This window comes from Perna viridis, chromosome 7 (assembly GCF_037379345.1).
Source record: "Perna viridis isolate PV_CMFRI_1.1 ecotype Kerala chromosome 7, ASM3737934v1, whole genome shotgun sequence".
In the NCBI taxonomy this organism is placed as follows: domain Eukaryota; kingdom Metazoa; phylum Mollusca; class Bivalvia; order Mytilida; family Mytilidae; genus Perna; species Perna viridis.
The window spans coordinates 48,287,203-48,301,773 of record NC_142451.1 but is presented as its reverse complement, the minus strand read 5'-3'; the positions used below and the strand labels follow the sequence as shown (position 1 = coordinate 48,301,773).

The following is a 14,571-nucleotide window of genomic DNA, read 5'->3' as shown; positions in this document are numbered from 1 at the left end:
CCGTATCGTCGTCGTCTAGGGACACTTCATTTCCGCGCAATAACTTTAGTTGTGGTTGACAAATTGTTCTGAAATGTTGATATGATATTAACAACAAAAACATATTCCTATTTAATTTGGACTTTGTGGATCATGTCATTTTAGACAAAAGCGGCAAACATGAGGAACTAGGACTCTACTACAAACTAGGAGCATGGACCAGGTGCAAATGATAAGGCGAAATGATAAATATTTACTATAGGCGTGTATTTACCTGTGGGTCTATTCCCCGTTTCATTACAACATTTTTCCTGCACACAAGTGCAGTCTTCTATGAATGGTCTACAGTTGCAAAGGTCTTCAGGTAATTTGGCATAGTTATATCCTCGGTCAAAGTCACATCTACATGTTGTGTCGACATACCCAGAACCATTGCTATTGATCACTTGCCCTTCTTCTGAGCACAGGCTTTTACTGTAAACACAATCAGTCGTTCCATTGGTCCAGAAATCAAACGGTTGGAATCTGTTTTTAGAACATTTTCCTCTGGTAAAGTCTCCAGATATCACACGCTTGCTACCTGAAAAAAATGAAATTAATTGAAGGGGAATAACAAAAAAAGAACCAAAAAAAAAAAAAAAAACCCCAAAAAAACAAGCAAAACAAACAAACAAACAAAAACAAAAACAAAACAAAAAATAAAACAACTATTGAATTGCAGGTACCTGGCTAAGGACGGGGACATAAAGTTAAGCTGTTTTAAACATGTTTGTTAGTGCTCAACTCCTCTAACCTGGGATAGTGGTTGGAAAATACCACTATAAAACGAAATAATTTGTCGCATTTGGATTTAACCTTTGATATCGATACTGAATACGAACAATTTATCCAATAGGACAAAAGACAACAAGCTGTATCAACCTCGACAAAATTCCTGCTTTTTCTATAAACTAGTTCAAAATGAAAAAAAAATATCAATTACACATCATTAAATGTCGAAGTAAAACATGGTCTTTGTGCAAATACCAAGATAAAAAGCAATGATGTTCTAATAAAGTGGGATTCGTTAGTCATATAATAATAAGTGTACAAATTGAATCACGATATCAAAATATTGGAGACGGAGCGTTAGCAACGTTCTATACATGACGAAACTTTGAAACATCAATGGCTTGAAAGTCGAAAGTTTGGTGCTTTTAAAATAACGTACGTGGTTAGGAAGTGTTCGAAAAGGAATGCCGTTGGTCTAGACATCTACCATAAAAGTATTTTTGAGTGCAAATAGTTTATTCAATCCCTAATACGGAAAGCCAAATTTCAAATTAAAATGTGAAACAGTAATATAGCAATAAAATGTTTAAGAATAACGTTCGATTTTTTAAATAAAATTGATACCTTTTCTATCCCAGTCGGGTCCTGTACACCCTTCTACATACTGTTGTTTTAGAACATTTTCTAAACAGTAGTATTTATCTGGATTGTTAGTGTTATTACAATTCCGTTTTGCTCGAAGTTTCCATTGTACTGCTCTAGGGCACTCAAGATGGTAAGATTGCCCATACTGCACTTTAAACTAAAACGTAGAAGTTATGTAATTTTTAAACAATAACTGTTTTTAATATATTCTGTGAGGTTTTAGATATTCAATTTTATGAGCCATAGCATTGAATTTAGCATAAACATTGCTAAAGAACATAATCAATAAAGCTAAATACAAATCGGGTTTATTATCATAGTACCGTTTGTTTAATTTTCAAAACTTTTCAGTTGCATCAAAACATCGACGAAGTCGGAGAGCCTATAGCAGCCAATGATACCTTCCTACAGTTCCAAAACGATTATGTTCTATTTACACTGTACATAATATACACGTAAATTTCATATTAAAACAAATATGACATGCGCTACTTTTCAATAACAATTTTAATGTTCTTTCAAGTCGACATCAGAGTGTTGCCTGCACTATACTAACCATAAGAAGAAACCATAATATTTGTATCCTCAGATTAGTCTGCTCCATTTAAATTTCTGTCTAAAAGATTGATAAAAGAATACAAATAATATATTTGTAGAGAAAACATCTTTCATATGCTGTTCATTCTCGCTGTTAAATCGAGGATTTAGTCTGTTTGAGTTTTATAATCTTAAGTATTTTATTAGAACTTAATATTCAAATGCCGTTCATTTTTATAGTGTATACGCACTCTAAAAATAATTCTTTCATTTCAATATACCTAAATACCCAGCACGTTACTAGGAGTATTGTTGTTTTAATTAATTTAACGTCTTCGATTTCCGTATCAATAGTAACCTTGTGTAGATATGTCTCCTTTTTTTATGGATAATGAAGTATGTCCTCAATCAAGATGAAATGGCAAGAAATAAAACGGCAAGATGCAAATTGTATAGATTCACCCCTTCTGTATTAGCATTTAAATTCTGCTTTAGCAGTAGTCAGTATTGATAACATTACATTTTAAAAGAGTTTTGCTGGTATTGGTAGCTGTGTTTGATTATCTGCATTAACGGAATGGAGTATAAAAATCGTCATTCGTCATCAGTTGAATAGAGACAGCAACAATCGCATGTGCTTTCATATTTGGATGCCTGTTCGTAATTCGCAAGTTCTATACCCATTTTCTGGTAGGATGCACAACAAGATGTCGTATTTGTTTTTAATTTACGTTATTGTTTTTGATTTCTCGGATATGTAGATTTTGCTTTCATGAACTCAAGCGTTGTTTTTATTTGGATAATGATGACTGCATCATTCCTTGAAAGTTAGGTTTGTCTCAATATACAATATAATACGTTAAACATTGTATGATCAGAACATTGATTAAAATGAAAATGACAACAGGGTGCGGTTTGAATGATTAATTTATGTCATGAACAATAACATGAACAAAAATTATACCATACCAGAAATGTGTTCGCCATTAATATAAGATAATTAACCAAGATGCACGTAGAATGTGAAATTTCTTTCTTCTGAATCGCTAAAATATTATATAGATTTTGATGAATTCACCTATCATGAAGTACCGCACACATAATTAACATATATATCATTTAATGCATCGCATAAGTTATTAAAAAAAGTTATACCTAAAAATCAATATATACAGGTTTCCCTTCGATTCAGTAATGCTAAAAGATGATTATGCATGTACCTAAACACTAGGACTATTCAACATCGTATCATTCAAAATGGCGGCGTCAATCTAAACAGGAAGTAATAACAAATATAGAACACTCACTCGCCATTTAAACAACCAGACTTATTTATGACATATAGAAATCCGATATTTAAAAATAGAATTAAGCACTATATACTACAGCCTGCTAACTTGTTTATACATAAAATGATCTTCACTGTACATTCGATAGCTTTGCGTTTGATTAAGTCGTCAGCTATTATACCGGACATGGATATACCAAATTGTTAAAGCTAACTGGTGAATATTTAAAGATATTTTGTGGACATTTTGATTTCTGCATAAATGAAAAAATTAAATGGCATAAATGGAAATATATATTGTGTTTAGATAACTAAATAACGATTTCGAAATAAAAAAAAAATCATATTTCTCGTTAAACGTTTAGCAAATGATCTAGCACTTTAAAATGTTTTAGTTTTGTCTAAATAAAATATAGCAAGGTATAGTTATATGACTGTAATGCTATATTATGCAAACACGAAACACATGCCAGAATATTGATATCACATACAGAGGTTATTAAAACCCATTCCTTGTAACCATTCAAACAATTTTTTGCACACAAAGTAACTATTCCATTTTAATGAAATTTTCCATGAATTTACAATTAATCTAAGAAAAAAAAATACATATGATTTTTACATTAACTTCACATGATTTTCACCTGAAACGAGCAGATAAAACCTTATGATAGTTTATGATATCCAAAATTGTTTTCGGATCCTTCCCATGTGCCTTTTATTTCTAATTCAGAGCAATTTTGTAGAGTCTTTTTCTTCATATTTGGACATGCCTATATAATTAGATCTTTAGTTTGTGCCAACAAAGGATTTTGTATTTGAATTCACGTGAAATTCGGATGAATCAAACCTGCAGGCAAATCAACTGAACTTTTTCAAATTCTTTCAAGTTCATACGTAATGCATCTTTGTGAAAATGATGCTTACTTCAGGTAAAATTTATGTGAATCAGCTTTGCCTGTGATTTTTTTGAGACGTTGCAAGGGACGTTGTAATTTTAAAGTAAAATGATAAAACAATAATAAACGGTCCGATTTCACTCTAGGACAAAGACGCAAAACAAGGTGATCACACGATCTGTTATTTCAGGAAAAAATCCCAAAGGATCACTTATCTTAATTAGATTTATCACATTAATAGATTTGTAACAAGATATGGATTAACAATGACAGGTCAAAGTTACAACATTGACCTTAACTCCATCCATTTCATTTGCTCAGAGGGAGTTAAATATATGTACTAGGTCAAATGCTATGTAAAATTGGATAACACTTTCGATATAAAGATAAAAATTCCCCTTTCCGTTCTTTAGGGAAATATACTTTACTATCAATTATTGAAGCATTACAGCTTCATAAAATTATCTGAACCTTTCTTTCCTAGATGCTTTTCTCTTTCTGGTTAGGACCTTTCATCTTTAAGCAGTCTTAGTACAATCAGTCTGAAAACAAACATGATTGGAGACGGAAAGAATAATAGGCATCGACACTACAAATTATATGGTTACTAGTCAAAGCCGCCAACTTCCAAGGATTGCAAAATTATGGTTACATAAGACAGGTGTTCTTTAAATACAGGTTAAGAATTTATACGATTTACCTCATAGGGGTAATATTATCATACCAATACAGGTTGTTATTAATCCATGAATTCTCTTTGACCCCAATAGCCACTGAAGTTTATAACAATAGCAGCTTATTGTCCAGCAGTTATGACATGTTGTTCATAAGCAAATTATTGGTTTAGGTTCGGGAATAGTTGTAAGAATAGTTATGTATTGCAGAAACAGTATACAGAGTTTGATCTACGGAATCACTTGTGTTCGATATTTTATTTGTCTGTTTTAGGTGATATTCTAAATTCAAATATAATTTACAACATGAAACATTGTTAAATTTATTGATATCGCTCAGTTGTGAATCGCACGTAGGTGACTCCTTTGTATTTGGTATAACCCTACTGTGTGGCTACACCCTGGCAAAGTGTTCTGTGGAGCTACAGTTTTATAGCTGCAAAATTGCCGGACTTTGCTCCCATACAAGTTGATGGATGCCTCTGACGGAGCAGGGGAATTTTTCCTTCCGGATTACTTAATAGAAGATCATATTACAAGTGTTTAAGTTTGTGTTATGTCTTGTTTACCACATCTTCCATTTTTATATGTAAATGTATTTCATTCTGTTTCCCCTATAGATGACATTTTGCCCTTTAACAATCCTAGATTCCAGTATATAGATACATAGATTCTACCCCAAATAAATTGAGATAAAGAACACTACATTCAAATGAATGAAAACAAATCGCATTCTACATTGAAGCTGTTTTAACATGATTTAAATTGCTATTGTACGTTTTTAATGAGGTTTGTTTGATAAAATAGGTTAAAAAAATACGCGATTTTTCTACTTTCGATTTATTGGGATTTTCCCTGGTGAATCACGTGATCATTTCCTGATATCTTTCAACTCAACTATAAAAAGCTTTTACCCGACCTGTTAATTCCAACCAAATTTGTTAAAATTGACAAGATACTTTGTATTAATGTATTTGTCCTGAATTTGGCTGGAAATAGAAATGAATCGTCAGATTAGTCAAGAAAATCACATTAGAAATATGTTGAGCCGTGAAATTTGTGAATCTGACAAAGTCAGCGAAAGATATTTTTTTTCCACTATCGCTCACGATTTTTTGCCAGATACAGATAGATTCCTTGTCTCATTCCGATTCTTTTGATATATGACACAAGAAATTCGGTTGAGTGGAATAAGTCGGGTGAGATGACGTAGCACGTGTGCAACTTCCGTTTCTCTTTTGTTTACAAACGCTCAAATGATCTATTTTTAGATTCAAGATTAAGTGACGTACAGTGGGTAAAACGATTACGATGTCCGATGTTTCCTTCGCTTATATGTGCTTTATCATAACCGTGCACATTCGTATATTGCAATAAATATTTTAAGTTTGTAATACAAGTGTGCATGATGCTGCATATTTCGTTGATCTATTTATAGCTCTGATATGCGTTGTGGTGGAGATGCATTTTATTGCATTTACAAGTCTATGTTCATAACTTTATGGATGTTTTTAATGTTTTCTAATGTCTGGACTACTATGAGCATGTCGTTAACATTCGCATTAAAATGAAAAACTGAGTAAATAATTATTCTAAAAGGTGGTTGCCGTAAGATGTTGAAGCTTGTAAACAACGCCGTTTTCCATATATGGAATATAAGCCGCGCCTACAAAAACGTACAAAATGTGAAATAACAAACTTTTAAAGAATATTTAAGCTGAAAACTGAAGTGATGATTGAAACCTTTTATTTGTTTACTTTTTGCTTCCAATGTATCTAGATACCATTTCCGAAAAGTGTCTGTCAAATGGAAAATTATAATTGCTTGCAGACGTTGACGTAAACATAGCTTAATGACATTTAACAGTTTATGACTTTGTTATTTTATGTAGTAGAAAATACACTTGAAGTGCCTTAACTGTCCTGCGTAGGGAAATATAGATATGGATATTAATGTCCAATGTATTAAGATTGACCTCTGTAAATTAAACAAATAGTTCCGGTGGAGCAAATAAAAAGTAGCCAGATTTCTTACGTTTCTAGCAGAGGAATTCAGGCTGTTCAGAGTTCCTTTTTTAGATAAATAGAGGAAAATAATAAATGTACTCTTCAAATACAGGTATTACGACTTGTGAATCTGCGTCACTAAATTGCTTCTAATAAATTGTACTAATGTAGTAACATGTAGCAACCATTTAAGAAAATTTTTTGGTATTTCATGAATGCTTATTTGACCAAAGAAGTCGATTTTTTGGAGGCCTTAGCCCCTTTGACCCTTTATAAATCATTAGAGATATACGTATCTGTATCTGAAATCTGATTTAAACATGCAACTAGGAATTATCAGAACTATAACAAAAATATTGAAATCGGACCGGAAATTAAAAAAAAGGTTGATTTTTTTGGTGTGGCCTCTTTGACGCCATATTACTAGAAAACAGTAAAACAAAAACATCAACTCAGCTGATACAATTGTTAACCAGAATTGAATAAAGAACACAATAAAAAGGAGATTGTCAATTCGGAAGAAATTAAAACATTCTACACGGGTTTTAATATAACGCCCTTGTTGACCTTTATTTAAAAAATTTATTTCACAAACTCCAAACCAAACAGAAGCCTTCCGTAAGTGGTTGGTAAAAGCTTATCAAAATTTCATAACATTTGGTCAACCCTAACTAAATTCATCGCACGAAAACCAAGTGTATATGAATGACGACGACACGGACGCCGCCGACGACAACGCCGCTGCCAGCACCATACCAATATACGAATGCATATTTTTGTGATAATATTATTATATCAGATATCTACATATATAGATAGATTAGAGGTTTAGACTACTCAACTTTCAATTCTCTATAAAGCATGTTCATTACTCTCCCTTAGAACCAAAATTGTAATGTGTGATTTGCTAAAATGTCTTTGTTTTCACATTAGTCCTAATTAAACAGTCCTCTAGCAAGAAAGAATTAAACTGCAAAATGGCCAAAATTCCCATTTACATTCATGCACTCAACAGAAAACATTTAAAATTCTTATGAAACAAAAATTACAATACCGGTGTATAACGGAGTTAAAAGCTAAATCCATCGATATTGGCTCACGGTTAAAACTTCAAAATATTTCAACTAAATCGTGCATCAAACAATTTATCTAACTCTAAATAGTTATAGTGGTTAACCAAAAGTCTCCAGTCCTACCATAACACTTGTTACTCCAGTAGTGGTTTTAATTCAATGTAAATCCTGGAAGCCGTCATTTCAAGATTATTATCAGAATATAATAGCATTAACACCTATGATTTGTCAACTCTTTATACTTCTATTCCCTATACTCAGTTAAAATCCCGATTCAAAAACATTATACATCATTCTTTTTTCCTAAAAAAGATGGTACACCAAAATACAAATATATAGTTCTAGGTAGATATTCCTCATATTTTGTAAAACATAATTCCAAATCATCTTTCAAGTACACCGCAGATTTTTTCAAATGCTGGGCTTTTTTAATCGACAACATATTTGTCAAGTGTAGCGGAGGCGTTTTTCAACAAACGGTTGGTATTCCAATGAGAACAAATTGTATTCCTGTTCTTGCTGACCCATTCCTTCACTCTTATGAGGCTGAGTTTTATGGCTGATCTGATCCGAAAGAAATTTTCCGCTATATAGATGACGTATTATCTTTACACAATCCTAATTTCGGGGATTTGATACATCGCATCTACCCCAAGGACTTGAGATAAAGGATACTACAGACACTGTGAGGTCAGCCTGATATTTTGACCTACACTTAGAAATCGATGGTAAAGGAAAACTATTGACCAAGCTTTACGACAAACGTGTTGACTTTTCATTCAGAATTATCAACTTTCCTTTCATCTGTGGCAACATCCCTTCGGCTCCTGCGTATGGAGTGTTCATATCACAACTCATACTTTATGCCAGAGCTTGCCGAAAATTCTAAAAAATAGGCTTCTGGAACAGGGTTATGTTGCTACAAGATTGAAGTCATCGTAAACTTGTGGATCGCTACGGTGTATCCATCTGCGCCTTGATTACTGATTTGATTTTGTTTATCAATATTTGAATTCGGTGTTTGGAGCGGCATAAATCTTCTGTTTGTTGTTTGCTACGTGTTGAGTTTTTTCTTTCCAGATTATTTTTCTTAAATTTGTACAAAACAATTCCAAGGCAGCCCAATACGACTGGAATCATCACTGATAATGTGTAATTCAATGCCATGCCTTTTGACAATGTACCATCTAAAATACGAAAGAACTAAAGCGTAATCATTATCTCAGAAGAATATACGGTTGTACACACTGTTATGATAAACTACAGAAAGCGACATGAAATAATCACATAAAAATGCTATAATTAATTTGCTCATCTATAGAATCTATAAAAAAGACAAATTATAATAGTAAAATTGCGTAGAATTGATTCTATTCTTTACTGTTACCTAATGCCGGAGAAGATCCTACTTTCGGAACATTTGTTGTGTAGCCTGGTGTTGCACTGAATATTGCAGTTGAAGTTGTTCTTTCTGTAGATAGAGACGATTTTATTTTGACACAACCTTTAATGTGGTTACATCTCAATAAAAAAAGTCAATATTCACGCAAACCTGTACAAAAATATTTTAATATTAACAAAAACCTTATACCAATGAATCAATAATAAGGAAACGTCGATACTGATTTCAGTTTTGTGTATCCGTGTTCATTTATTTCACTTACCGTACCTTACTTTCTGTTTTTGTGAAGTAATAAATACTGATTTATATGTAAGTGTCTATCTGTTTTCAATAAGTTAATTTATATCATTAAAACTACTTTGTATGTCTTCAGTTTCTTGTCTAAGATACCGAAAATTCTGTTCCTCGTTTACATTTAGCCTTTACATCAAGCTTTCACTTTTTGTCCTATGGTAATAATATTTGACAAAGTGTTGTAGGAATGGAATTTAATTAACTAAGATGACAATGTTTTTTTTTTTTTTTTTAGTTTTTGTTTATTCCAAAATTATACGAAATCATGTATTTTTTTCCGATTTGTTGAACTGAATTGACTTTTATATGTTGCTGTATATGAATATATTTTAAACTAAACTCTCTAAAAAGGATATTAGCTCTTTTTTTATTGTATAATTGTTATCGCTTTCATGGTCATCAATTTCTTGTCATTTGTAACTTCAGAAGTTCTTTTATTTGTCTTAAATACCTAATCTAACTTACATTTGGTCTGAATTACAGTTACATCTTTCACCAAATATATTAGCAGTGCAGGGTTGACATTTGCTGTCGGGATTTGTACTGTAACCAATAGCAAAATAATTTGCTTCGTCGTTCTGAAAAACTAAATCTGAAATTTCCTCCAATTTTATCGACTTTTTGTGCAGACTATTTAACCTACAAATCACTATGACAAGCAAGGACTAAACAAATAAATAATGGTGAATTATTTGAAAAAAAAACTACATTTTTGATGAACAGACTCGTACGGGACGATTTGACATAGAACCTACTAATCATAGGTATATATGCTGTATCAAACTGATGAGAAACATTTCCCTTAATATAGAAAACAGCTTTTAACATTATTCAAAATAGCCCCTTACATAAGAACATATTAAAATGTTTTGATTGATTAAATCCGTTGTGATTTTTAGTTTGACAAGCTTCATAATCGATATCAATGGATACAAAAATGAAATAAGAGTGCCAAACCGGTTTTCTCTCTTGCGAGGCCGTTTGATTATATTAAAATGCTACTCGATAAGTCCTTTGTCCCTCGCCTGCATAAATTATCTGTCACAGTTATGCTTGCACAAAACACGACTAATCTTATTGCAATCGCTAAACATGATAACCTCAAAGGCTCAGTTAGATCTGGTTTGAATCTTTGCCTCCATTCGAAGCTCAAGTTGATTGGGAAACCTGATAAGAGTTTTAAAAAAAAATCAAAAACGTTTTCTATCTACTTTTACTTATCATGATGCTTAAATGGAAAATAATCATTGCCAATGAGAAAAAAGTCTTATTTTTTTCATCGCCGAGTGAACTGCCTACTGAAGTAGGGATGTATTTAAAATGCATATAATAATCTCTTTTTCTTATGTTTAATGTTTTTTCCTAAAAAAAAAACAAATATATAACTATCATTACATTGTACTTGCTGTTGAATATACGTCATGTAGTTTATGTGTTGTTTTGTGAAATTGTGAATAAAAAATGTCTTCGAGACACGCGATGTTTTTTGGTGCCTTGACGACACGCTGTTAAAAAATGATCAGGAGCCTTCAAAACTTATTTCAGTGAATTGGACTATGTCATGTCTTAAAGACACGTCTTGTAAACAATTGAAGACATGGCATGTGTGTCTTGTAGACGTATTTTCAAGATGCATTAGAAAAAACAAAAGAAAATAATATATTAATAAAGCCGTCCTTAAGATTTAGCCTAGAACGTTTTCAGAAGTGAAGATAGAAACCAGATTTCACGTGTTCTAAATACTTTACAATAACTTCCGAAAAGTCGTGCCAGAAACAAAAAGGACCAACTTACAAGAAAAGTCGAGGACAATGGAAAGCAGTTTTCTTAGCATACTTTTCTTGATTGTTTTGCTATATATATTTGGTTTATGAACACAAACGATCGTGTCCCCTCTGCACAGCCTTTAACCCCCATGCTGGAAAAGGTTTTGATTTTCGTTTTTTTTCTGTTTAGATTGTACTGTATGGTTAGGTCAATTCTGAAACTTTGACCTCAGTTTGTTGAAATACAGCTATTTCTAGGCAGTCCACACAGAATTTTCAGGTGCTTGTTTTCATAAAAAAGTACATATTTTTCTTATCCTTGGTATGTGATGGTTCAAGTAAATTTTAATTTAATTAGTGATTATTGTCATAAAATTCAGTAGCCATGGTGCATTTTCAAAAACTGACAGCAAAATACTGTTTTGTAAAATATCAGGTATCTAGTACAGGATAACAACATACATCATGTACATGGAGGAGGTGGAGAAAGAGGTATAAAATAATAACACCCTTTTCGATTCATTTCTCGCAATTTTTTTCCTAAAGTTAGTGCGAAATAAGGTATTTTGAAAACCAGCCAGATGATCATGATACGCATAGGGCAACTAAAGAAACGTTCTGGATACCGTTATTAATTCATATTATACCTGTTTACCATTACTCATATTAAATCTTTCTGTGTATAAATGCCCAACTACATTTAAGCAAAAAAAAACTTATCCGCCAAATTTCAACTTTTAATTTTAAATTTTACAAAATTAGACCAGGTCAACATGATGCAGTGTGTAAAACAGTGCACCTTAATGTAACTGTATTGTGCACCCTTACGAAACAAAACGGCCAAGGTCATTGGGGCTTTGAAAAATGGAATCGTGTCCGGACACGGAACAAAAAAATCCTGAATATCAGAGAATGACCTAAGGAATAATGTGTACCCAATGGGCCAGAAGCCGCACTTTTTGTTGATGCAGGATTGAATAAACACTGTTTGTAGATCTTTATGACAATTCATGACGGGATTCCAAATTCTAAAAGGTAGGTTGGTTTAGATTGTGGGAATTTGTCTGCAAAACATAAATATTCATGTAATTATAGGACTTTCTATCTCTGGATAGTCTTAACAGACTGATATAACATGATTGGAGCTGGAAAGGAGAATAGATATCGGCTCTACAAATTATATGGTTACCGGTCAAAGCTGTCAACTTCAAAGGATTGCAAAAGTATGGTCACATAAGACAGGTGCTCTTTAAATACAGTTAAGAATTCATACAATGCACCTCATAGGAGTAACATTATGATATCAATACAGGCTGTTTTTTACTCCGTGAATTCTTTAGGACAGGCTTGACCTCTCTTTGACTGTAATAGCCACTGATGCTTTGCAGCAGTTCTGACATGTGTTGTTCATAAGCAGATGTATTGGCTGAGGTTCGGGAATTAGTATATGAATAGTTATGTTTTGCAGAAACAGTATACAAAGTTTGATTTTGGAGGTCAATTGTTTACGATATTGTATTTGTTTTAGGTGTTATTCCAATTACCATTTACGTCATTAGTCATTGATAATTTATTGATATCGCTCTGTTGTGAATCGCACCTAGGTAGCTCCTTTCTATTTGGTATGACCTTATTGTAGCTCCACCCTGGCAGACTGTTTTATGGGGCGACAGTTTTATAGCTGAACAATAGTCGGACTTTTCTCCCATGTAAGGTGTTAAGTGTTTCTGACGGAGCAGGGGAATTTTTCCTTTCGGAGTACTTGATGTTTTTTTCTTTTCTTGTTTCCCCTATAGATGACTTAACCCCACAGAACTTGAGATAACGAACACTACATACAGTATGAAGTCAGCCTCATATATATTTTGACCTAACTAAGAGATCGATGTTAATAAAACTACCATTGCCAAACTATGCAACAAATGCGATGGTTTCGCATTCTTTATCGTCAGCTTTCCTTGAGCACTACCGAAAAGAGATTCCATAATATTTTATCGTTGTTTATGTCAAAGCTTACCTTAACTGGTTTTTACATACGTTTAATGATCTTTATGGTGAATACCTCTGCACGAAGAAAACATAGTTTCCTCTCCTAACGTGAAATTTCTTGAGCAATTAGGCGGATGTTTCTCAAAACAGCAGAGGGTGCTTACCCTACCGGTGTACATAGCCTATATGCTAAATATGTGGTGGAGTCCGGGTTGCTCGTTTACTTTTGATTACTTTTTTACAAGTTATTTTGATAATTTAAGGTTCTTTGTAGTGAGGGTCTATTTTCCTTCTCTAGTTTAGCAATTTTAACACACAGTTCATTTGGTGAATTGGTCATTGTGCAATGTAAGTAGCCAAAAAAGGAAGTACAAAGTTACACATTTACTTAGTCAATTAGATGTTGGACAAATTCAGAAAATAGCAAGTAAGGTGATAGAGGTCTTACATCTCATTAGACTTCTTATATGTATTATATACTTGGTGTGTCTGTATTTGTATACCGTAGCAAAACCTTTACTGCCTTACCAGGTCCATCGGAAGTTGTCCTATTCAGTTACATAGTGTGCTAATGTTCACGCTCTAGATTTGCTTACGAGGAAGTATCGTTCGATTAACGAAAGCTATATTTTATATAGCCTAATTGGCCGAGTGGTTTTGAGCTTTGGACTTAGCGCAGGCTATGTTTCCATGGATGTCAGAGAAGAGAAGGGGTTCGAATGCCACTTAGGGAGCGACCAAATTTGCATCACTAATTCGCAACATTACATTGATTCTTAGCGTAGATTTTATTATATATATGTGTATGTTATGTACCAGTTGCAAAATATACAAAATTAAGGTACATGTTGCAACTTGTATGACACGAACAATTGCAACTCGAACAATTATTTTTGTATATGTTGTAACTTGAAGAACCTTTATCCGGAAATTGGTGTCAACTTGTACAAATCTTTATCTAGACGTTGTTAGTATCAACATATATCAAGTACAGAATACAAAAGTGTTTAATTGATTCAATTAACAAACACAAAAAAAAACACATAATAAAATGATGAAAAATCATATTTATTCACAAAATATCAATAATAGTTGATCTCCTTTTACTATAAGTTGAGAATGCAGGGCACTTAGAACTACATAACCCTTTTAAAATTCTTATGGCATTTACACCCTCCCGAAGATAATGTAAGCATAGAACGGTGTAAAAAATTCCCAACGAATATATATATATATATATATATATA

At 32.7% G+C, this 14,571-nt stretch overlaps 1 protein-coding gene across 12 annotated transcripts in view; it reads right to left on the bottom strand.

Moving 5' to 3' along the window:
* LOC148613065 (uncharacterized) overlaps positions 1 to 3,227 on the bottom strand; it is a 36,016-nt gene extending 32,789 nt beyond the window's left edge. For 6 of the 12 annotated variants that reach the window (XR_015924546.1, XR_015924551.1, XR_015924549.1 and 3 more), the window contains exons 1-4: positions 3,088 to 3,227; positions 1,952 to 2,011; positions 1,375 to 1,552; positions 254 to 559 (exon numbers count right to left, since the gene is read on the bottom strand). Coding sequence is in view for 4 of the 12 variants with exons in the window: in XM_088595078.1 (XP_088451204.1) it covers positions 254 to 559; positions 1,375 to 1,552; positions 1,952 to 1,999 (532 nt within the window). In the remaining 8 variants the exon portion in view is untranslated. Of the gene's footprint in view, positions 1 to 253; positions 560 to 1,374; positions 1,553 to 1,951; positions 2,012 to 3,087 lie in introns of those variants that run through there. The other 6 variants (XM_088595075.1, XM_088595077.1, XR_015924547.1 and 3 more) reach the window with 5 other exon arrangements.
* Between the last annotated feature and the right edge of the window lie 11,344 nt (positions 3,228 to 14,571).